This window comes from Balaenoptera acutorostrata, chromosome 16 (assembly GCF_949987535.1).
Source record: "Balaenoptera acutorostrata chromosome 16, mBalAcu1.1, whole genome shotgun sequence".
Lineage (NCBI taxonomy): Eukaryota > Metazoa > Chordata > Mammalia > Artiodactyla > Balaenopteridae > Balaenoptera > Balaenoptera acutorostrata.
Genome location: NC_080079.1, coordinates 6,330,816 through 6,353,165, shown reverse-complemented (window position 1 = coordinate 6,353,165; position 22,350 = coordinate 6,330,816). Strand labels below are relative to the sequence as shown.

The 22,350-nt window shown below is 44.0% G+C and overlaps 1 protein-coding gene across 2 annotated transcripts in view; it reads right to left on the bottom strand.

The window, feature by feature from the left end:
• ADAM12 (ADAM metallopeptidase domain 12) overlaps window positions 1–22,350 on the bottom strand; it is a 402,635-nt gene that overhangs the window by 93,225 nt on the left and 287,060 nt on the right. For both annotated transcript variants that reach the window (XM_057530791.1, XM_057530792.1), the window contains exons 7-11: window positions 17,471–17,536; window positions 16,324–16,395; window positions 9,714–9,883; window positions 6,778–6,862; window positions 3,074–3,222 (exon numbers count right to left, since the gene is read on the bottom strand). In XM_057530791.1, the coding sequence (XP_057386774.1) occupies window positions 3,074–3,222; window positions 6,778–6,862; window positions 9,714–9,883; window positions 16,324–16,395; window positions 17,471–17,536 (542 nt within the window). The remainder of the gene's footprint in view (window positions 1–3,073; window positions 3,223–6,777; window positions 6,863–9,713; window positions 9,884–16,323; window positions 16,396–17,470; window positions 17,537–22,350) is intronic.

Sequence of the window (22,350 nt, the reverse complement as noted above, 5' to 3'; positions counted from 1 at the left end):
AGTCCCTGATTCACCTCTTTGCAAGTCACCTTTGGGGCTGAGACTTAAATCACATTTTTAACACATTTGCCACTCATGTCTGAATCAGCAGTGGGGAGGAAGTTGGGAGGAAGGTTCGGGTGTGGGCCAGTTGAAAATGAGCCATTCACACAGAAACCACGGGCACTTACATGGCACTAGAAGTGCTTTCCAGCAACTATGAGCAGGAATTCTGAAAAAAAAAAAAAGCCTTTAACTCTTCAATGGTTCCAAGGTCCCTGTAAGCTAAATAATAATAATAATACCTCCATATATTTGTGGCGTGATTTACAATTTGCAAAGACATATGATCTCATTTAATCCACTCTTCCACTCTCGTGGGGACTCTAAGAGGTAAGAGAACGACAATGTCGAGATAATACTGGAGATTAAAAGCAGCCTGGAAATTCTAAAATGGGTGATGGATGACTGAGATGGCCGGAACAGCTTGACCTCCTCCTTACTGTGGGCTTTTGTGATTAATTCACCCACTTGCTTAGGAAGTTTCTTTCCATCTGAGAAAATTAAAAACACCACCCTCTGGACAGGAATGTGGGATCATAAATGAGAACCAAATAGAAAAGATTTACATGAAAGCACAAGCTCAGCAAAAGAGGAAACTCAGAAATCACTAATAAGGTATAAATCAAGGAAAGGCTATTAGCAAACCCCTGGTAAGAAAAAAAAAGCTTTTTAAATGCTTTGCTGAGCTCTTAACAATACCATTTCTACCTATGATTTTCAAGTATCTCCAGGGTAATTTGGCTTGCAATCCTTAAACGCTGCCATGAAGACTTTCCAATTGAAGGGATTTACACAAAATTACAGAGAGTACCAGAAAGCAATGCCTTGCTATTGTGCCTCCAGAATTGTAGGACTCTTAGGGCTGTAGGGTCTTCCTCATCTGTGCATTCTCCACAACAACAAACACAGGGATCAAAGTATTTGTTTAATGTGTGAACAAACAAGTGAAAGAATAGGTCGATGAACGAATGGATGGATGGATGGATGGAATGTTGAAAAGATGGATAGATGGATGGATGGGTGGAAGGACAGATGAAATGAATAATGAATAGATGGATGGATGGATGGATGGAAGGAAGGACAGAAGGAAGGAAGGAAATATAAAGACTAACTCACTCATTTTACTGATAAAAACATAAGAGCCAGAGGGGTTACTAATTTGCTTGTTTTACCAAAAACAACTAGTGTCAGAATTGAGGCTACCAGGTGTCTTCAATCCCAGTGTAGTATCCCCAATCCAGATTTTCCTCTCTTCCATTCGTCTCTTTTATCAAGAATTCTGAAACATTAACAATATTAACAATCTAATCTTCTTAGTCTTTGAGAACCACTTTTGGAGGCATATAGGCTGGTGTGTTTGTGCCTACTTAATAATCAGGGAGATTAAGCACAGAGTGAATTTTCCGTGGCCACTTGGAGCTCATCAAGAATGAGAAAGCAAGAAGACCACTCAGTTTCATGTCACCTTCCTGCCAATCTCCTCCCCAGAGATTCTGGACCCTATCTGGGCTGGCGGAATATTGGAAACAGAGGACACCCACAGGCCCTGGCCCAACCTCACCCCCTAAGAAGGGATTCTTTGCCCCAAATACCCAACAAGCAGCTATTCTGCCCCTGCCCAGGGAGTTTAAATGACAAGGAGCACGCTACTTCTGGGAGCAACCTGCCTCCCTTTGGGGAAGCGCCCCGCATTGAGTTTTGCAACGTTTCACTTCCTGTTGGTGTTGGGCCTAAGATACTTTCACTTCCTGTTGGTGTTGGGCCTAAGATACTTTCACTTCCTGCTCAGGTTCTCGGCTTCTGTCATCACAGACTCAGAGAGCAAGTTCCTCTACTAGGTCTTGGTGAGTCCCCGGAATTGTGCTTAAGACAGAACCTCAAGCAAAAACAATGCACACCTGAAGGCTTTGTGCTAATGGTGGTGATGGACCGGAGAAGCAGTGCCTTGCTGGGAAAAGACGCCTTAATGACCAGCTCACGTGAAATGCCATGACGTGAGCCATGAAGTTCTGCCCTACAGGCCATTCAAGAGGAGGCCCACGAGGCTACTGGCTGTAAAAGCATAACCACGTTCTGTAACAATCCATCCCTCTTCCGGCACTTTTCATCCTCTTTAAGCAGGTGCCCCGCCCGCCGCGTACACCGCAACTTCACAGAGGCCAGTCTTCGGGCTGCCCGTCCGCGCTTGCTTCTTGCTCCCAGAGCTTCCTTTCAGCAAACCCAGAGAGCAGACTTGGCCTGGGAAGTGCCGTAAAGATAAGCACTGGGAAGGTCTCAAGGTATAAAAAAGAAGCTGGCATCATAACAAGTGCGTGTTTTCCTTCACTAGTGAAAATCTTCCTACGTTAGCACAACATTCTAGTTTAGGAGGGGCCCGTAGATGTGTAGGGACACATCATAATCTGTAATCACTCCAAGTTGCATCTATTTCTACCTCCTCTGAATGCTGCAGTAATGAAACTGTCTTCCTTTTTTTCTGGGTGAATCAAGTCTAGCATTTCAGAAAGGCATGAAATGAGGAAGAATGACATAATTTACTGAAAAGGAAAAGTCCCATCATTTAAATCTTTAAGATCTGAGAAGGGGATGTGGTATTAGAGACGGGGACCCTACAAATCCCCAAGCTACTGACACATTTCAGCTCCGCCCCAGGGCCAACCCAGAGGGAAGACGCACGTTCCCACACGGGACCCATCTAACCGCGCCCGCTTTGCCCCGTGGCTTTACCACGCCCAGATGGAGCTGTAGGTGCGAATCAAAACCACGTGCTGGGATTGTAGGGTAATTCGCGATCTCTGAACAAAGGCAGAATCCATGCCCACCACTTCTCAGGGAGGCGCTCAGGCCTCACGCCCTGTGCTCTGCAATCTGGGTGCTTCTCTCAGGGAAGCCCGGCCCACGGAATTTCTTTCGGGAAGCTTCCATGGGCGCTCTGGCCAGAAAACCAGGAAGCTCTTTGCCCAGCTGTTTCCCAATACATATTTCAAGCTGCATCCCGACTCTCAGAGCAGCTGGAAGCATCAGTACTTGCCCGGTTGAGGGGTTCATGATGCAGCCTCCTTTGTCGGCAGCCATTCTGCAGCTACAGCCCCTCTCCAGGGTGTCATGGTTCATCCCGAAATTGTGTCCCAGCTCATGGGCCAGGGTCACAGCCGCGCCAAGGGGACTGTCTGAATGATCCTCAAAGAAAATACAAGAGCACAATGTATAGTTCACATTTTTTGGCCTCTTTCCCAGCCACCCCCCTCCCCTCAGCCCTGCCCCCCAGATATTTATCTTTTATAAACATTTAATGGAGTCCAATCTCCTACAAGGAACCAAGATAGAGCCCCATTATCTAGTTCAAACTTAAAAAAAGATTTGATCTATTTTATTCAACTAGTTTGGGGCCCCCTCTGCTGGGGAACGCATTCCTCATGAATACATGTAGGATTCCTTGTGTCTCTACATGAAATAATCAAGGCAATCATTTCCCTCTCGCTTCCTACAATCTCTCACAAGACACCATTCTGTTGAATGAAGCAAAAAGTTGTCCTGTATCATAGGAAGAAGCAGCTCGTTACTTCATGGGTAATGAAAGTACCATCTTATCCTTGATTGAGATGATGCTGGTATAAAGTCGTTAGGGGAAGCATACTTTGAACAGTCTAAATAAGATCTGAGCAATTGTTACTGAGTATGCCTCTTGCTGTCTACTTGGTAGAGAAGGATACTTGGAAAATTCATAAGAATTCACCATAAAAGCTAATGACATTGAGTAATCTGTTTGAAGACTCATTGGACTAAGATTGTAATCCAGTTATGCCTTACTCTTGCTGGCCCTTTGTTTTGTCAGGTAGACTTTGGAAATGGATGGAGGCATCCTGACTCTCTGACTTTTGCTCTTGGGAGTTCACTCAACCTTTTGCTTGGTTTTGGAAGGCAGGTTCTCCACCCAGTAAGCACTGCTTGGCCACCCCTAACTTAGTGGAGTGCATGCATGGCTTGGCTAAAGAGATATTAGAAATTAATTTTTAAAATATCATTACTCAACTTTAACAAACTAAAATTAGTTGATTTGCAGAAATGGTGCCCATGATTGGTGTTTCTGCAAGGGCCTGCACACCACAGAGTAATGAAGGTAACACTGAATCCTGCTTTGTGCTACCCAGGAAGGCGATAAGAGGCTACCCAAGAGGTTTCCAGGAAACAGTGACACTGTGCTTTAGAGAACGCATTATTCCTGATACAGACAATCTTTGTGGGGCCTCTTGATATAGGTGTGTTCATATAAGATTTTATAGGCTTGTTGGCGGTTACAGCTGTAGCTGCCTTTCTCACTGGCCCTCAGGCTAAGAAAAGAGTGGCATGTCAAGGAACCAAGTTATTCTTAGAATAGATGAAATTCCTAATAAATTACTTTGTTTAGATTTTAGTTTCCTGTTGTAGGAAGCTTCACAAACATGTTTCAGGAAATCGATTTTCTTCAATCTAAGAATGCTGAGGGCTGAATTTAGCATGCTTTGGCACAAAAATTCAAGGAATTTATCCTTAAAAAATGACTCTTTATCAGATTTTTTTGTATCACTGAATATCTTGGTTTTGTCTTGAATTGCCTAATTGTTTCACATTTTTTCACGCATAGGTGATTATACACAGAATGTCTCTTAAGAGACCCCGATAAACAGTTCATATTTCTAATAAGACAAAAACCTATTTCTTTATTTCTGGAATTATCTCCAAACCAAGACTATTTTAGTCCAGTTAGATACAAAGGCACGGCTTGAAGTGACTAAAATTAATGATCTGTTCTATCTTGGAAAAATAGAGAAACAGTACAGAACTCAAATTTTCAGTGTGATTAGGATCTCTGCTTCCTTGCGACATGATTTCCTTCCTCTTAGATTTGTTGAGTCCTTGAAAGAGGCACAGTCGTATGTAACACCCATGAATTCAACTTTAGAGACACAATAGGAGAAAGTCTAGACGTTTTAGATCTGGTCAAGATATTGATTTTGTTGATCTCATGAATTTTATAGAAACTAAAGGAGCTGTGGACTTTCAACCTACGTGATGCTTCTCTTCTATGTGGAGTAAACAAAGAGTGAGCCTAAGGATGGTCTTTACTGCTGGCCAGCCCATCAAACATATTTCTTATTGATTAACTTTGGTCTTGACTTGATTCCTACTGCAGTACATACATCTGCTTCTATTTCCCCACATTCATTTTTATCTTTTTTTTTTTTTTTCTTTAAATAGGCTTCCCTGTCTCCTTTTAAAGAAGGAATCTTGACCAAATGCTTGCATGGAAACAGAATAAAGGACGTGAACTTAAAGTTGCTTAATACCATCAGATCGGTTATAAGAACCTCTGAACCCTCCACAGCTGCAGAACCTGCCATACTTATGAGGAATTCAGTTTCAGCTCTAAAAAATATTTACGCCAATTTTAAGTGGCAAAGTCAGTAGCGATGGACCATGGAACCATGAAACAGAAAATGATTCCCTCTTAAAACTTTACAGGCTGCTCTGTAAAAAGACAGTTGGGATCTGACTTGAAATGAACCTGGCACCAACAAAACCCAAACTTTCCAGTGACTTCCATGGTGGAGATCACTGGAAGTCTTCCAGGTTCAAAGGGAACCAGAGGGCAGACCGTTTAAGCCAGAAGTCCACTGGGTGGGTGCCGTCCCTCCAAACAGCCTCCTTACACATTTAGTGAATGTTTATGTTAATTACCAGCTCCACCCAGAGAAGAGGAAAATATTCATTGTGGATATTCACTAAGAAGATTAGGTTGGGCAGTATGTGGAGAGCAAATAAAAGTCAGCAGAACATTACTCCTTCAGCCCTTTAATACAATGGAATATTCACAAATGTTCTGTTTGAAAAATGTGGAGGAATTCATGGTTTCTTGGAAGGGCAAGCTTATGTTTGTTTAACAGAGATGGTGGAATGGTCTCTGAGGACACTCCCTATCTGAGGGCTGGTGCAAAGGGGACACTATGTTTTCCCATCAGGGACAGTGACAGCATGGGGTGAAAACCTTTCCTTTAGTTACCTGATGAAGGGGAAACTGTCAAAGTTACCTCCCTCTTCAATTCATAAGAAACAAGTCCTCAATAGTCTCCCCATTCTATTTCCCTTTACAGACATATATAATATGACAAAATGATCCTTGTAAAGCAATAAACCTAGGCCTCTGCCTTCCAAGAATAAGGTTAGTATAAAGACAGATTGGACACTGGCTAGGAGGTATGTCAAGCATTTGCAGCGGTAAATAGTTAAAAACCTCAGACTTTTGGCTATCGTGCCTGGAGGGAGAACCATCAGAAAGCCATTCTAACGGCAATATTTGGTGAGATCACAGCCCATCCCAGAAGCTGAGCGATGAGGGCAACCCCAGTGACCTGGCTCATCCCAATGCTGGGAGGAATTCCTGGATGGAGACGGGTGGATCAAAATCCCACTTGAAACTTTTTCTCCGCAAAAGGTGTAGACTAGCTTTCACTGAGCTGTTTTTACACACTCAGCCTTCCTGTGTGCAGCCTGATGTGTTTTATAAACAGTCCCTAGAGTACTGTCGGGTACGGAAGATCATAAGCAGAGCTAGAAAAAGGGTAGAATTATATCTAAGAAGCATTAAAGAAAAGGACCTAATTTTACAAAGTCTGATGAAAGTAGAGATTTCCTGGGAAATCATCAAGAGAATTAGGTCTGGACATCGCTGTCGGATTCTTGGTGCCCCTGGCTTACCATGACGATTCCCCCGGACTGTTCTGCCGTGCACATGCTCATGATGGGCGCCATGCCGATGGTGGTCCCTTGGAAATAAACGCCACTAGAAAGAAAAGAAAGGACTTTCTTAAATCAGTATAAGGACATTTTCTAATATTTGAAATTCTGTTGGACATTCCTACATTCCAACAGGAAAACTGCACAAGCATACGCAAAGACGAAAATAGCTGCATGAGAGTATGTTTACAGGTGATTTTTATCTTTGGTTCTTCTAAAATTTATCTTCCAGTTCACCATCGTCTCCTAATCCTTTCAGATTTTTGTTTTCAAGACTCTGGGACGACAACTAGTCACGAGTTATATATTTATAAGTTGTATCCTGCTATTTTCCAATGAACTGGGCGGGGAGCTTTTCCTTTTAAACGATGTCTGCTGATGTCAGGGCTGAAAAGAGTCACAGAGAATCACTGTTAACAAATGAAAGGCATTAGATGCTTTACTAGATTTTCTGTTGCAGCTGAAGTTTGCTTTCCTGGGTAACATTACAATTAGGCCAGAAACCCAAACTCTTCCAAAATGTCCTGCTAATATAGCTTGCAAAGGGAAATTGGCAGAAAAATGATTGACCCTCTGGAGTTAGTGTAGAAGTTAGCACCCACAAAGCCTTGGCACCCCAGGAGGAAGCTTCTGGAAGGGGAGCTCATGGCTTAGGTGTGGCTTTTCCCCTATATGGAATCTTAATCAATGAATAATGACATCAAGGCCTCTTTAATGCAATGTTATTAATTCCAACCTCACGCATTAAAAATTAAACACTGTATTTGCTGAATCTCCTTTAAGGGAAAAAATGACTTACCCATGTTATCTCGGCCATGTACATATATAGATATTACACATATTATTTGAAAAGTTAGATACTTAGCAGTGCTCAATTGGATGAAATGGGATAAGTATATACAAAATATAACCTCACCTATGTATGTATGCATGTATCCAATTATCCATCTATCCATCCAGCCAACCAGCCATCCTATTACACGCATATGTACAGTACTAGTGATTGCAGCTTTTATATTTACATCTATATAGACCGTTTTAACAGATACAATTATACCTATATATATAAAAATAAGGTTATATAAGAGGCTAATTTACTTCCAGATGTTCAAGTTGGACAGACTCCATTTGGGGGAAAAATATCAAAACAAAACACTCTGACTCTATTTTTAGTAGCTCAGGATTAATCAATGCATAAAATATGAGGCAACCACAAATATCCAGGGTGGGAAAAAAAAACAACCCTATGAAATGGCCAAAGTAAATTATCAGGGAATGCCAACAGCCTCAGTTCAGATGTAGGCCTTTTTGAAAGTGAGGTTAGGGTAGGACTGCTTTTCAGCTTCCCATAAATGTTCAATAAACTAGATCCAATCTGTCAAAGAAAAGTGTCTCTGACCCTAAAGCTTTCAATTCAGTGATATGAGCTACATGAGAACATAATAATGGCATAAACTGTTCAAGAATTTTAATAAAAAGCTGTTCGGTTTAGGAAAAACCTACTCCTTACCAACTTAGATTATGATATTTTTTGTTTAAATATAAAGGTGTCTGTAACATGTTACCAATGTATTATATTATATTATAGGCGTGCTTTCCCTCATTTTATTATCTTCACGATCCTTATCATGCTCTGAAATGTCTTTATTATTGTCTTCTCCCAGTAAACTGGAGACTCCCAAAAGTGGGGAGGTTTACAATGTTGGTCACCATTATGATCAAAGCCCCTAAAACATGTTTTGTTCCTCGTTCGTGCTCAATACACATTGATTGAACAACAGAACACAAGGTCAATCTGCGATACTGCTGGTATTCTCTGATCTAAAAAACCAAGAGTAACGGCAAAACAGGAGGAATAAAGATTTTCTTTCTCCAGGCAGCTGACAATGATCACCCTAATGTACTGCCTTCAGATCTTGCATAAATATTTTTCACTAATAATGACAGAAAATGAGCTTTTAAAAAATATACTACTCAGGACAACTTTATATCAAGACTAAGCCTAGAGGGAGGGATAAATTGGGAGTTAGGGATTGACATATACACGCCACTATATTTAAAATAGATAACCAACTAGGACCTACTGTATAGCACAGGGAACTCTGCTCAATATTCTGTAATAACTTAAATGGGAAAAGAATTCAAAAAAGAATAGATACACGTATATGTATAACTGCATCGCTTTGCTGTACACCTGACACTAACACAACATTGTTAATCAACTACACTCCAATATAAAATAAAAATTGAAAAAAAAGAAATGAAAAGGTCAATAAACAAATAAATAAAAACATGAGAGAAAAACATGAAAAAAAGAAAAGTATTTGTGAATATCAAAATGTTATTTCGATTGTCTTTATGACACATATAATCTGTAAATTAAATTTGAGAAGTCATAATAAAAACCTTCATGGATTAATAATGTTAAAAAAAAGAAAAAGACTTGGGACTTCCCTGGCGGTCCAGTGGTTAAGACTCCACGCTTCCACTGCAGGGGGCGCGGGTTCAATGCCTGGTCGGGGATTGAACTAAGATCCCGCATGCTGCGCGGTGCCGCCAAAAAAGAGAAAGAAAAAAGACTAAGCCTAGAAACAATTGCATAGAGGAAATGTCCAGGTGTTAGACGAAGGAAATAAGACATCAGCCAGAGGGATAGTTTTCCCAGGGTATGCAAAGACTTTTCCAACAGCCCCCAATTTCAATCGAGATGGCCTCCCCCTCCCCCAACCCCGCCCCCGCAGTGTGGGCTGAGAAGCCCCCTTTGCCCCTGGTCCAGTCAGTGTGTTCTGCTGAACGATGTGCAGCTTCATGGACTGTCAGGTGAGGCTAGGAGGGAGCGCAGGTGTGCTGAGATCACTCTTTTATTTTAAGCAAAGGAGAGACAACAGATGCCTTACCTGATAAGCTGTGCGTTGTCATGGGATTTGCGAGGTAGAAGCTTCATCTTTCTCCAGTCCAGAAACTCGTGGAGGCTCGTGAATGGGTCCTGACTTATGGAGCATTTGTCGATGTCATTCCACACCTCTACGCCCACCAACACGATTCGAATGTTCAGCGGTCTGTAAAACTGAGGGAGACAGAAGACGGGCATCCCTGGGGGATCACGTGAATGAGAACTTACCATGCCGAGTAGAACAGATTGGCAAGTTCTGAACTTCATCGCCGTGACATGAAAAATCTCTCTGTGCTCCCTTGTTCCCGTGGCATTAGAATTGAAGGAATATTTTCAGTGTCTGATGCAAGGTGATGTGCTAAGTGGGTGCTCAAATGTGGGTGACCAATTAGATGTTAGAGTTACCAGCCTTTTTGATGTCTGCCCTTATTTGTAGGGAAGCACGCATTTCAACCGATTCACTGGTGATTTGAAATGGGCGCATAGATGTGTTATTATTGCTAAAGTCGTCACATTACAGCTAAAGACTGCCAGTTCGTATCTACTGCAAGAAAAACAGTAAGTGAATTAGAATCTTTCAGACACTCTGCCAAGCGCAGTAATTTGTTCATTTTAAGAGAAATGTTCTACCTATGAGTTACTGAAAATGAATCTCTATTAATTTTTTCAGCAAAGACTCAGATTTTGCTGACCCTATCATATTCTGTCACCTATAATTGACCCAGAAGGTTTTCATTGAATGAACAGATAAATATCTTGCGGGATGATAAAGGCATACACAGAACCCTTCTTCAGGAACTCTGAGGACCATTCTTCCCACAGCCAGCTCACCAACAGCGTCATGGGAAAGATCTGGTAAAGGAAATTCCTCTTTTTTCAGGCATACCACTCACTTCAAGTCTTCTTGCTTTTCTGCCCCCCCATCTTTCTGTGTCCTGACTTCAACCTACAGCCCTTTCTCCACAAACAGATCATCTTGGGTTGGAAGCAGGTAGAGCAACTCTTCCAATGTCTACAGGATAGTTTTGTCCCAGACGAGCTCACTAGGGCAGGATGAGGGGTCAGGGTAGAGGTAAGAACTCCCCATTGCCCCTGACTGCCTTGCTACCCCCATGGGCTCACACAGACACGGAGATGGCTCTTTGCTCAGGGTCCGGGGGTAAGGAGGTGGGACTCATCTGGCTGGCTGTACACTCTTTCAGAGCCTGCAGTGTGTAAGGCAGGGTGCAAACATCTTCATCTTCTGATACTCCAGGCAGCCAAGGAGGAAGATGTGGCAGCTACAGTCAAGCTCCAGATGGGAGCAGGTCCTATTCTTAGTTGCTAGAAGCCTCGGAGCCAACAAATAACAAAAATCACAGAAGCTCCGCATCTGATAGTTAAGCCCCATTCCAACGTGCTGAGCTCAAGGGCAATAAACTCCATGAGGCTCAGCACTGACCCCGGGTTCTGACCCACAAAAGGCAGGTTCATCTTTTCCCTTGCTGATCTCTCCCTAGTCATCTGGTGAGCATTAGGTTAGCAGAAGAATGTGACTGAAGCACAGACTACATCACAGAGTCTAAACTGATCACAGCGGTCCAAGTTGGTTTCAAGCAGATAACAATTATGGGCATTACATGAATAAGTTAATGAGACAATTATACGACCTAAATGCTGCCTGACAGCTTGTTTTTAATCAAGAATTGCTTGGCCTGTGGTATCCACTTGCAAGCTCCCAGCCCAGGCTTTCCAGGCAAAATCAAGGTCCTGGCCCCATCTGGACTCTGAACGCACACGTCTGGCTGCTGTACTGCACTGGAGAGCTTACACTTTCAGCCGTGTCACAGACAACAGTGATCAGAGGCAGAAACGCAGGCAATCCAGTGCCGACGTCCACACCGGCCTGCCAAGTGACATCCTCAGGGTCAGATGCCCCGTGTGGGCTGCAGGGTCGTCATCTGTGCTGGGGACACTATGTTTGCCTCTGGAGAGTGTCATATGGAAGTGGTCACTAAGGTGTGTCAAGGTCTAACTGTCATCATTTCTCAGAGCTGGCTTGGGGGCTTATGATCAAGGGTCTTTTCATAATAATAATGGGTTGTAGTTTCCATTTATTAGCCCTCTCAAATCACAGATTTCATATCTAGAAGCATAAAATACAGTCCCTCCTCTCGAAACTGGTGCTATTGATTAACTGTCGCATATGCTAAACTCACATCATGTCATCACAGTATCCCATTGCTGTCTGTTGGGATGCTCTTCCCAGGGCTCTGCTGATGGCTTCCTTTTGGTTCTTCCTAATAACAATGACCACAGCTAACACCTAATGAGCATTTCCAATGTCCTAGGCACAGTGCCACGTGCTTTCCAGGCCGTAGCTCTCTCAGTCCTCACAACACTCTGCGACTTAAGAACTATTATTATTTCCGTGTTACGGTCAAGGACGTTGAGACAAGGAGGGACCAGGTAGACCACTCGAGACATGACTGGCATAGCTGGGTTTAAGCATAGGCAGGCTGGTGCCCAGGTTCTAAAGCACTAAGTAACCCAGCCAGGTAAGGGCGAGTACTGAGATTCCCTTCCAGGATGATCCATTGCGACCCCAGGCCCAGAGAGAAGTACAAATGGAGCTTGGCAGCTGCCCGCCTGGCCTAAGAATCCCAGGATGCATGTGGACACCGTCCAAGACCAGCTGAATTGATTCACCCATTAACATAGCCGCGGCAAGTATCTGGCTGTATGCTAGGCTTGGCACTGGCACAAAGAGCAAGGGTTAGGTTACCCTTGCCCTTGGTTCCCAAATGCTCAGAGGTCAGCAAGAGGCTCAAGGCAGGGGATTCTTAGCCATTATTCCAGTAAATGCCAATCGAGTGAAGTGCCAAGAAGGATGCAAACAGGAAATTCAGGGAATCCTGGGCTTGAGGGCTCAAAGAAGGCTTTCTAGAGGAAGCGGATCTGAGAAAACATGGGTAGGATTACAGGGTGGTCTGCTGGGGTCCAACACGGGAATGTGCACCCCTCAGGCAACTGGTTTGAGAAGTGGGGGGACGAAGACTCACACAAGAGGGAAAATACCTGAAGTTAAATGCACGGAAGATGAGTCCTTCAGAAGCAGGTCACAGAGGTGCAGCCTGAATGGATGCGCAGCTGTTGCTAACTTCGTCATGAGTAAGAAGCAGGACAGATTGGAGGGGAGAAGCCAGAGAGGCTATCACTTCACCGGGCAGCCACGCACCCCGCCGCTCCCGCCCTGCAGTGTACCTGGGGCCTGGGGGAATGTCTTACTTCCCACGTAAAGGGTTTGTCTGCCAGCACAGCGTCGGACACACTCTCCGTGTTTCACACGCAGGGGAATCGCCTGAACGTTTCTGAATGTCACCTCTGTCCCTAAATCACTTCTCGGACTCTCAGTCCGGGATGTGCTTCTCCCTCTTCCCTTCAAGCCAGTGCAGCCGGCCAAGCAGTTATTAGTTAAGAATAGCTAAGAAGAGCCAAGATTTCCGCAAATGAGGAAGTTGCCACTGGAACAGTCATTGTTTTTTAAGCCAAGATGCTCCCACTTGTAGTTGCAAAACTAAACTTTGGCATACTTGCTAGAGCCCAGGGCCCATCAGTTAGTAGACTTGGGTGAACAGAACATCCCAAGGAGCCTGGGTACCCCCAGTGGGCCTTCAGGGTCTGCTGGGGACAGACACATATGTGCACTCAGCAATTCAGCTTTCTCCTTGCCAGAAACACAAGAACAGGCAGGCTGGTGAACTCCACCGAGTCTGTCAGGACTTTTCTCAGATATATTGTTCTTTAATTACCAGGGCAGATTATTACCAAACCCCCAGTTGCTCATTTCTGGTTTTGCAAACTGAAGCAAGATATAATACAGAATAATATGTAAAGAAACACAAACATGGAAGACCAAGCACATCACCTTAAAATAGGATTTCAGCAGTTACCAGCCCGAGTTTAATATTGTTCATGGTTTCTGTTTACTTCCAAGGCCTAAGAAGTACTTGAATTCTTTGTTTTCATCTGGATGTTGTCCCATCTCACTGGAGGCGTCTGGAATGTACTCGCCCAAGGCCCCACCCAGGCCAATCAAACCAGAGTCCCTGGATTGAGACTTGGAATCAGCATTTTGAAAACAAACATATAGACAAACACACACACAAACAAACAAACAAACCTTGCCAGGGCATTCTAATGCCCAGCCCAGACTGAGAACCATGTCTGACTCCTACGGTCTCTGGCATAACCTCTGGGATCCATCCCTCACCCTCCCTGCCAGAAGGCCTTGCCATTTACAAAAATTCTCCTGCATCCGCTTGACTTTAGGATAAAAGTTTAATTTTCAAAAAGTAGCTATTCAAAATATATCAGCAAGCGTGGGCTGCCTGGGAGTCTGACCTGCCTAAAAGTTCTGGTGGACGAGGACGGTATCATCTCAGGGTGCCATCAGCCATCTGTGTTTTTTTCCCACTTCCAGAAAGTTCCATCCAGCCATAGCCTCTCTCTGAGCACCAGGCCCTGATCCCTGACTGCTCAGGGTGCCCCAGGAGACTCCTGCTCTCGCTTCTTTGGGTATGAAGCCTCGTTCACCTGTCATCCCAAACTTGGGCTCATTGGGACCCCTGCTCATCTCAGCCTCTGCTTCTGCTTGGTCAAGGAGGGCTTGGGATCCACAGTAAGCGGGTAGAGTCAAGGTCAAAAACTCCTGCAGAGGAGACCAGGGCTTATTCCTGGTGCTGCCTTTCAATGCTGTTGGAACATGTGCTGATTACTTAACTAGCCTCTGCAAACCTCTGCTATAAAAATGGGAATACTGGTATCCACCCGGGAGTGTCTGCAAAGCACTTAGAGCCTGGCACATAGCAACTGCTCAATACATTTATTAGGAACCATCCCTTCAAATGTCTCTAAATCCTCGTCTTTCTCACATCCCCACTTCCCCAGCCCCGGGTCAGATCTTCATAATTTCTATACAGTAGACGCCTGCCAGCTGTATTTGTCTTTGATAACTCCATCCTCCACACTAACTGCAGGCACAACTGTGTGTGATCCTGTGTCTCTCCCCTGCTTAAAAACATTCACCTTGCTCTCCACCGACGGCAGAATAAAATCCCGATGGGGTCTAGATGGCTCTGCAGGGCATTCAGGGCCCTGCCACTGAATCCCTGCAGCTTCATCTGCTCCTGCCCTAGCTGTGCACACACACACAATTATGCTACACACACACACACACACACACAGCTTAGTTAGACGGAGTTACTTGCCACGTCCATACTCGTGCGGAGCAAGCCAGGCCCTCCCCGCCTGTGCTCCTGGTGAAACTTTACTCACCTTGCAAAATCGCCTCCCTGCAAAGCCTCCCCGACCCCCAGGAAGAAGCAAGCGATTCTCTTCTGCACCCCCATAGCACCTGATTGACAGCATCGACCTGGTTCCCATCACACTGGTCCATGCTAAGTGGCTTATGGGTCTGCTTCCCTACGAAGCTGTGACCTCCCTGAACAGATGCACCACATCTGATACAATCCGAATTCTTGATGCACACTCCTCGGTACCGCCCATAAGTCCTCGTAGAATGGAGTTGAATCTCTGGAAGGCTTTTGTTTTCATTTTCCCGAAAACTTTGAAAACTCACTTTAAATATTATACAATAGGATTGTTTGGAAACATAGCTATCGTGAAGCATCCACAAACTGCTATGTGTAAAATGTGAGCATTTCAGAGAATCCCAGCCATGAGAGATTCAGCAATGAGCCGGGGCCCCTTTCCTCTCCCACTGTCCTCAGAGGCAGGAGACAGGCTATTGCTAAGAATTATGGTTACGTTCAGACAGGGGCTGCCAGCCACAAAGCACATGAGAACCACCTGGGAGCGCCTACAAAGCCTGATGTCCAGGCCCCACCCAGACACCCGAGCAGCAAGGCCTTTGAAAGCTTCCAGGCAACGCCAACATGCTCTGGGCTGAGAGCCCTCAGCACCAAACAGCCCGACGCTCTCCCTGCAGGGTCTGTCACTGAAGGCAGGTGGCGTAGATGGTACCATCTCCTTGAGAACAGGTCGCGTAAGGAGCGTTGGCGAGCAAATACACCTGGGTCAGAGCAGACTTTCAGGATCTCTTCCAGCTCTGAAATCACCTTTGCAAAGGTGAGCTCCCTCCAGAGTTCTCGGCGAGGAATTTTCTGACGGCTGATTGAGCCGAAAGCCGATTTCTGTGTCCTGGGACTGTGGAGCCCGTGGGTCCCTTATCAATGAGAGCTCACCCTCAGGGGGCCTGTGGGACCTGCCCAGGGAGACCTGGGAAGAGGCCTGCTTGGAGCTCTCAAGAGGGCCAGATGCACCCTATTGGGGTTCTGGATCTAACTGGGGAGGTCAAAATGCCTTCCTGGCCAGAAGAGAGCCTGGCGGGAGACGGATGCCAAGGCCACCGAGGTCCAGACAGCGTGGGGTGGCATCTCCTGCAGCTGCTCCAGGCCCCAAGAATTCTCAGAAGAAGGGGAAGTTGGGTACCAGCCCAGGACCGGAGGCAGAACCCGACCTCCCTAAGTCAGATGGGATGTGTTTCATTCCCTCCACCTCATTCCCAAACATTTACATGCTGTGAGTGATCTAATTACCCCCAAGGAACTTACCTTGTCAACGTGATTAGCGATCTCTATTAATCGTTGTTTGACTTTTTCCAGGTCTTTTCCTTGCCTCTGAAACTTAATAATTTTAAATGTCAGCATTAACAATGGCAAGACTATCAATCAAATCTCATCTTCCTAGCTCCTGGAAATGTGAAGTCTCAGGCTCTGCAAATCCCCCAGGGCCCTCCCTGGTTTATGGTGAAGTAAGCTCCCATCCTGCCGAGTAATTTCCCCATCCAGGGACTTTCTGAAACTCCCCGAAATTCACTCAAGCCAAGTGCTCAGAAGATAGTAACTTTTGTGAATTTTCCAGCCTCATAAATGATGGAGGCAGTGACATGTTTTGGCATAGAGAAAACAGACAACCAGAAGGCAGTCCAAAGCCATTCTTCATATCATCAACTTGATTTTAACTTCCTCTGAAATCTCCTTTATATTTGTTTTTAAAAATTAAAGAGTGAAAGTAATAGAAGCGCATGGCAACAAGTCAAACAATACAGAGAATGGATAAAAAGTTAATAAATTCCCACTTCTCCCGGCTAATCTGAACTTCCAGAGTGGGAACAGTTGCCTGTGAAATTGTCAAATCTGTTTCATTCATATGCGTTGAGCCAGTCTGGGAGAAAATGTCACCTAATTCATAATAGGTAGTAGAGGCAAGAAAAGAACACAGAGAAGATAATCTAAAAAAAAAAACTAATTAAAAATTAATTAAAAGAAAAAAAAAAACTAATACAGCATCAAGCCCTACTTTGGAAGGTAGGGTTTTTCTGCTGTGTCTACAGCCTTCATTCATTCATTCATTTTGGTTTAGGACATATCGGACATTTTTAAACTAAACTTTTCCCAAAAGTGTTTTAGAATACATTCTAAAACCATCTGCCATTTCCCACAAATAATTCTCCCTGTTTGGAGAGCTTAGCTACATGGCAACTCTGCAGTCCTTGCTAATATTTTGTAATACCAGATACATTTTTAATATTTTATACTTTATAATATCAGGAAACCACTTTTTTTCAGTGGGTTGTTTACAATGCTTTTAAGGCCTCCTGGAAAATGAGGTTAAATAAAGCAAGTAATAACTTGCTAAACATTTTCTTTTCCCTTTTTTTTTTTTTAAACCAACCAAGAAATTTCAGAAAGTTCTTACCTCTCGGTTGTCTGCCACAATAACGAGCTCTACATACTTGGTCGTCTTGAGGGTCTCTCTTTTTTGCTGCCAAAAGTAAACATGGGTTTAATTTCCCTGACTGCCTCTCTGGGGCTACCCGAACACTGTCAATGTCTCTCGACTCAAGCACTTGAACTAGGGCACCCCCGCCCCCTTACCGAGATCACCAGCTCCCACACCCCTGTTCCACCTAGAAGTTCACCTCCAACCCCAAAAACCTCTGTAAAACCTTCTCAACGTGAGCGGCCACTTTCCATTTCCATCTGGGAAATCCTTAAAAAGGAATCTAACCTTTCTGCTGAATCACTGATTATAGGATCAGAACAAGTTGAGATCATTATTAAACAAAACACATATGTAAACAAGCAAAACCAAAGCTCTCTCTGGAACAGGAGCCAATGAACTCTTCATTTCGGGCTGGATGTAGCACATTTCAAGATCACTACAGACGATGATGGAATTAGGGTCTCACGGGTGTTCCCTTTGCCTCTGTGGTCCAGTTTTGTGATGTGGGAAAAGCCGATATATAAAGCGAATATATTTTGAGCAGGAACTGCATAGCCCTTCTGGGGAAACACTGAGTAGTCCATTCCAAGGAGCTGATTTCTTGCAGTTGATCATTTAAAAATCTGGTTAGAAGCAAAGGAAGAATAGGGAACAGCCAGGCGGATAAACGGGGAACAGAGCCAGGCGAGGAGAAGGTGCTAGGAGGAAAACCAGAAAGGAACAAGAGAAACAGAATAGGAAGAAACAATGTCAAGGAAAAAAACAAAACAAAACAAAACTGAAACATGCCACTGGAGAAAAAGGATTGGTAGGAGTGCAATAGTTGAGAAGAAGACAGAAATTGTGTATGAAGGGGTAGGGCTCGAAGATGATGCAGAAAGCCCAATATGAACTCCCTCCCAAATCAAGGCAGCCTCTGAAGTGGGTGACATTTTAATCATGTTTCTTCAAAGAACATTCGTCCTCTTCCATGAATTACTGGGAGAATCCCAAAGGCACTTTTAGGAGAAAAAAGAGCAATTCATGGAGGGTGGTCTCAAGAAGCAAACATTAAAAACAAAAAACAAAGCCTTCAGTTTCTGCAATAAAATGCAGTCGGAGGAAATGAGGGTTGAACTGGTCTCGGTCCTCATAACTGATATCGCTGCTGTATGAATTAACTACACACACTGCTTAATGTTGAAAACTTGCATGTTATAACCACGCTTTCAGACAAAAGCAAAAATGACCAAGGCATGCTTTGAATCAGCTTTCCAGTCACATAATCCTGAGGGAAACATCTTTTATAAAATAAATCCCCATCAGTCCGGGATCTTCCAAACAGATTTTTACAGGAAAAATGTTTGTACCATAGCAAGTGTTCCTCCTCGCGGCCCAGCTGTGCTGATTCATGAATTTAGGTATCCCTAAAGAAATCTGGAAACCTTATGGAGGAAGGAAAAATAAAGCACCATGAAAGGTATAATTTCTCATACTCTTACAACGTTACAAGGGAAAAAAGTTAAGCTTTGTAACTATACGTTGGTGGCATGCTTTATGGTAATAACTACGTACACACGAAGGAAAGAAGATTAGCCCCAGCAGTACCCACTGGTATATGCAAAATGAGACACCTTCTCGAAGTGTGAAGATCTTGCCCCTTCTCCTTATTCAGGTGCGGAAAGCAGAAGTCTCTTTTCCCCCCATAATTCCCTGATTTACCATTACAGATTCAGCTCATCTTACAGAAGAAAATACAGCTCTATTAAAGAAAAAATAAACTAGCCTCCCATTGAAAAACTCATAGGGAGAGCCCTGGTTGTTCAGATGTTTACACCTTTCAGACAGCAAAGGGGTGAAATAAACGACCAGGGGATATTTCCAAATGGCCTTGGATCATCATTTAGAAAATACACAATTCCAGATAATGAAAACAAACACATGAACCCAATTTTCCTGTCTCTGCAGTTTTCAGAGAAGTCCAAATTTTCTCATGAATGCAGAGAATTGCTAGCTCAGAGAGAAACCTAACCACATAATAATAGAAAGCCATGGGGGAGTGGCGGGCTCATGGCCGCAAAGGTTCCTTCCTTCCCTCAGCTGCGCACACAGAGAGGCTTAAATTACCTCCACATGATTTCCACCTATCTGGGCTATCCGGTTAAAAAAATCATATTTAAAATGTTTGATATACAGAGCCACATTCAAAACTGGTTGCTTGAATTTTCATTTTGGGGGGTGATGATAAACAAAAGCCCTTCCCCAAACAGATAAGAGTATATAAGCCTCCGAGAATGGCCCAACCATTCTCTGCTCCGAGGTGCAGACCGAGGGGTTCTTTGAGCCTTGCTCAAGCGGGAAGCTGTTCCTGGGCCTCTCAAAGTCATCACAGCCAAGTTCTCGGGGAGAATGACCCCTACACATGTTACAACAAGAACTATGGCATTGGGAACTTAACTCAACCCGAGTCAGAAAACAAGTTGAGAAGAGGGTGACAATAAATTCTCATTGCAACTCTCTCTTCCTATGGGCCAGGTCCCTGAAATGGTGTTTCAGGGAGACGGGCTAACACAGCACAAGTCCTGAGGCTGGGGAGAGCTTGGAGTGTCGTAGCAGCGGGCAGGATGGCTATCGTCTGGTGAGTGAGGGAAAAGTGTGGATGAGATATGGCTGAAGATGGAGACGGAGGACAGGGGCCATGGTGAGGAGGCTGGCCAGTAATCTAATTATCGGAGAGCAGTGGAGGACCCTTGAATGTGAGGTTCTTTACACATCACTCTGGCTGCTGGGAGGAGAATGGATTATCGGGGGACCATAGGGGAAGTGGAGGGCGCAGGTGAGCGCTGGTGACAGTTTGAGGCTGTAAGGATGGAGACAGGCAAACAGATTCAAGTTGGGTGTTTTAACCAAACAACAACAACAACAAAACAATAATAATGGAACCAGGACCATTTCCATAGACGGTAAGATCAGCAAATTTGATGAATCAGAAGTTTGGTTTAACTTCCTCTGAGTAAAGAAAGATCATTGTTGGCTCAAGCCAGACTCCGTGCCTTGACTCTGAGGCCACTTTATGAATATGTATGAACTGAGTCCTGGTCTCTGCTGTGAAAGGTCATCTCTACCATCCTCACCAATGATTTGCATGGGGACCAAGCACACAGATCATATCTGCGTGGGGTACAGCCTCTGAGGTCTGGCTAATAACACAGGCTGTAGAACCAGCAAGCAAACGAGACAAATGCTGGAAGAATGGGCTGAATCTGATGAACTGAATGTTAATGGGGACAGATGCAAAGTATTGAAATTGAGTCTAAAACGCCAGTGGCCGAAGTGAGAGCTGTTATTTACTCATCTAGAGTTTCAATCGATTCAAGACTCAATAGGAATCCACACCTGGATATTTTGGAACCTCAGTTCACACTGAGAGATGCTCAGAGCTCAGGGCCAAGGAGGCAATAGCAGTGCTGGCTCTTGTTATCCTCCAAGATTTAAGAACGACCAAGGCAGTAAAGGAACTTGGTATGTATGGCTTCTTAGAGGAGGTACAGAGGTGAGGGTGGTTATATTAGAGAAAAATTAAACATGCCTGCTCTAATTAACAAGTTTTCCAATGGTTCTGGCCAGTTCCAGATATTCAACTATTACTAGACTCTACAGATAATACACATTACTGTTAATACTACTCCCACCATCACTACTGTGACTTCTGTTAAACCAATATGGCAGCCTGTCTAGAAACCCAAAAGCAACAGCCCTGGTCCATTTCAGAGTGGCTGCCTTTGAGGAAACTACAGGGTCTCCCTGACCAGATGTCCTATTTGAACTCAGTAGCCCAAGCAAACATGGCTTTCTAGAGAAGGCACTGACTTTTACATTTGACTCCTAATTATCCATACTAGTGGAGGGGAACAATAGCACAGATAATCCCCGGAGAGGATAATTCAAAAATAATTTACATTTGCCTTCGGGATGTATTATGTGATTTTCTCCAGTAGCAGATTTATGGCCTTCACCTTCCTTATAGTCTGCTCAGGCTTGTGTTAAAATTCGTTTGCATTTTTGAATGAACAGCTGATGGAGAGGGAGGGAGCGCCCACAGGAGGGCTGAGTGGCAGGGGCTCTGCAGGCTGGACTTAAAAAGCTGCAGAGGAGGGAACCGGCGAGGAAGCCCTCCGACTGCAGGCACCCTTCCAGAAGCAACTTGGGTTCTCACTAAAATCTAATGTAAAGCCTTGTAAAAATGACAAACAATAGCTCAAGCTTATATTATAGCCAGTGCATACCCCGAGTGCAGATTTATCCCTGCTGCTCGTTGAAGAAAAACACACACATCTGCAGAAAAATCTCACTCTGCAAGCCAACCTGTGCAGTAGTTAACATTTAGTAGGGGCAGAAAAACGCTGCGAAAAAGCAAATGCAGTTGCTGCAGTGCATAAACTAGATGAGTCAGATGCAGTTACACTGATTTTTGAGTATAAATAAAGGCAGTGTTAAGTCTGGCAGGTAAGGGGCATAGAACATGAGTATTTCCCTTTCATATTTCCCATAGGTACTGCCCCAAACTGTCTTGTGTATAATTTCAATTCTCACATATTCCACTTATTTGAAAATTGTTTTTTGTATTGTTTTCACAATATAGATGTGCTTTTTAAGTCAGAGACATTTTCTCTTCCGTAAAAACAATCCCGACTGTTTCTAGAGAGGAATATTGAGAATGGGGTTGAAGTGCATGCAATGCCTCCCCTTTACAATTTAAAGGTTCATTTACACTGGCATATGCATAATTAACAAAACAACATTGTTATTCAGGTTTCCTCCATCTCTCTATACGTCAAAATGACTGGAAATTACTGTGCCAATCCTAGTTCTAG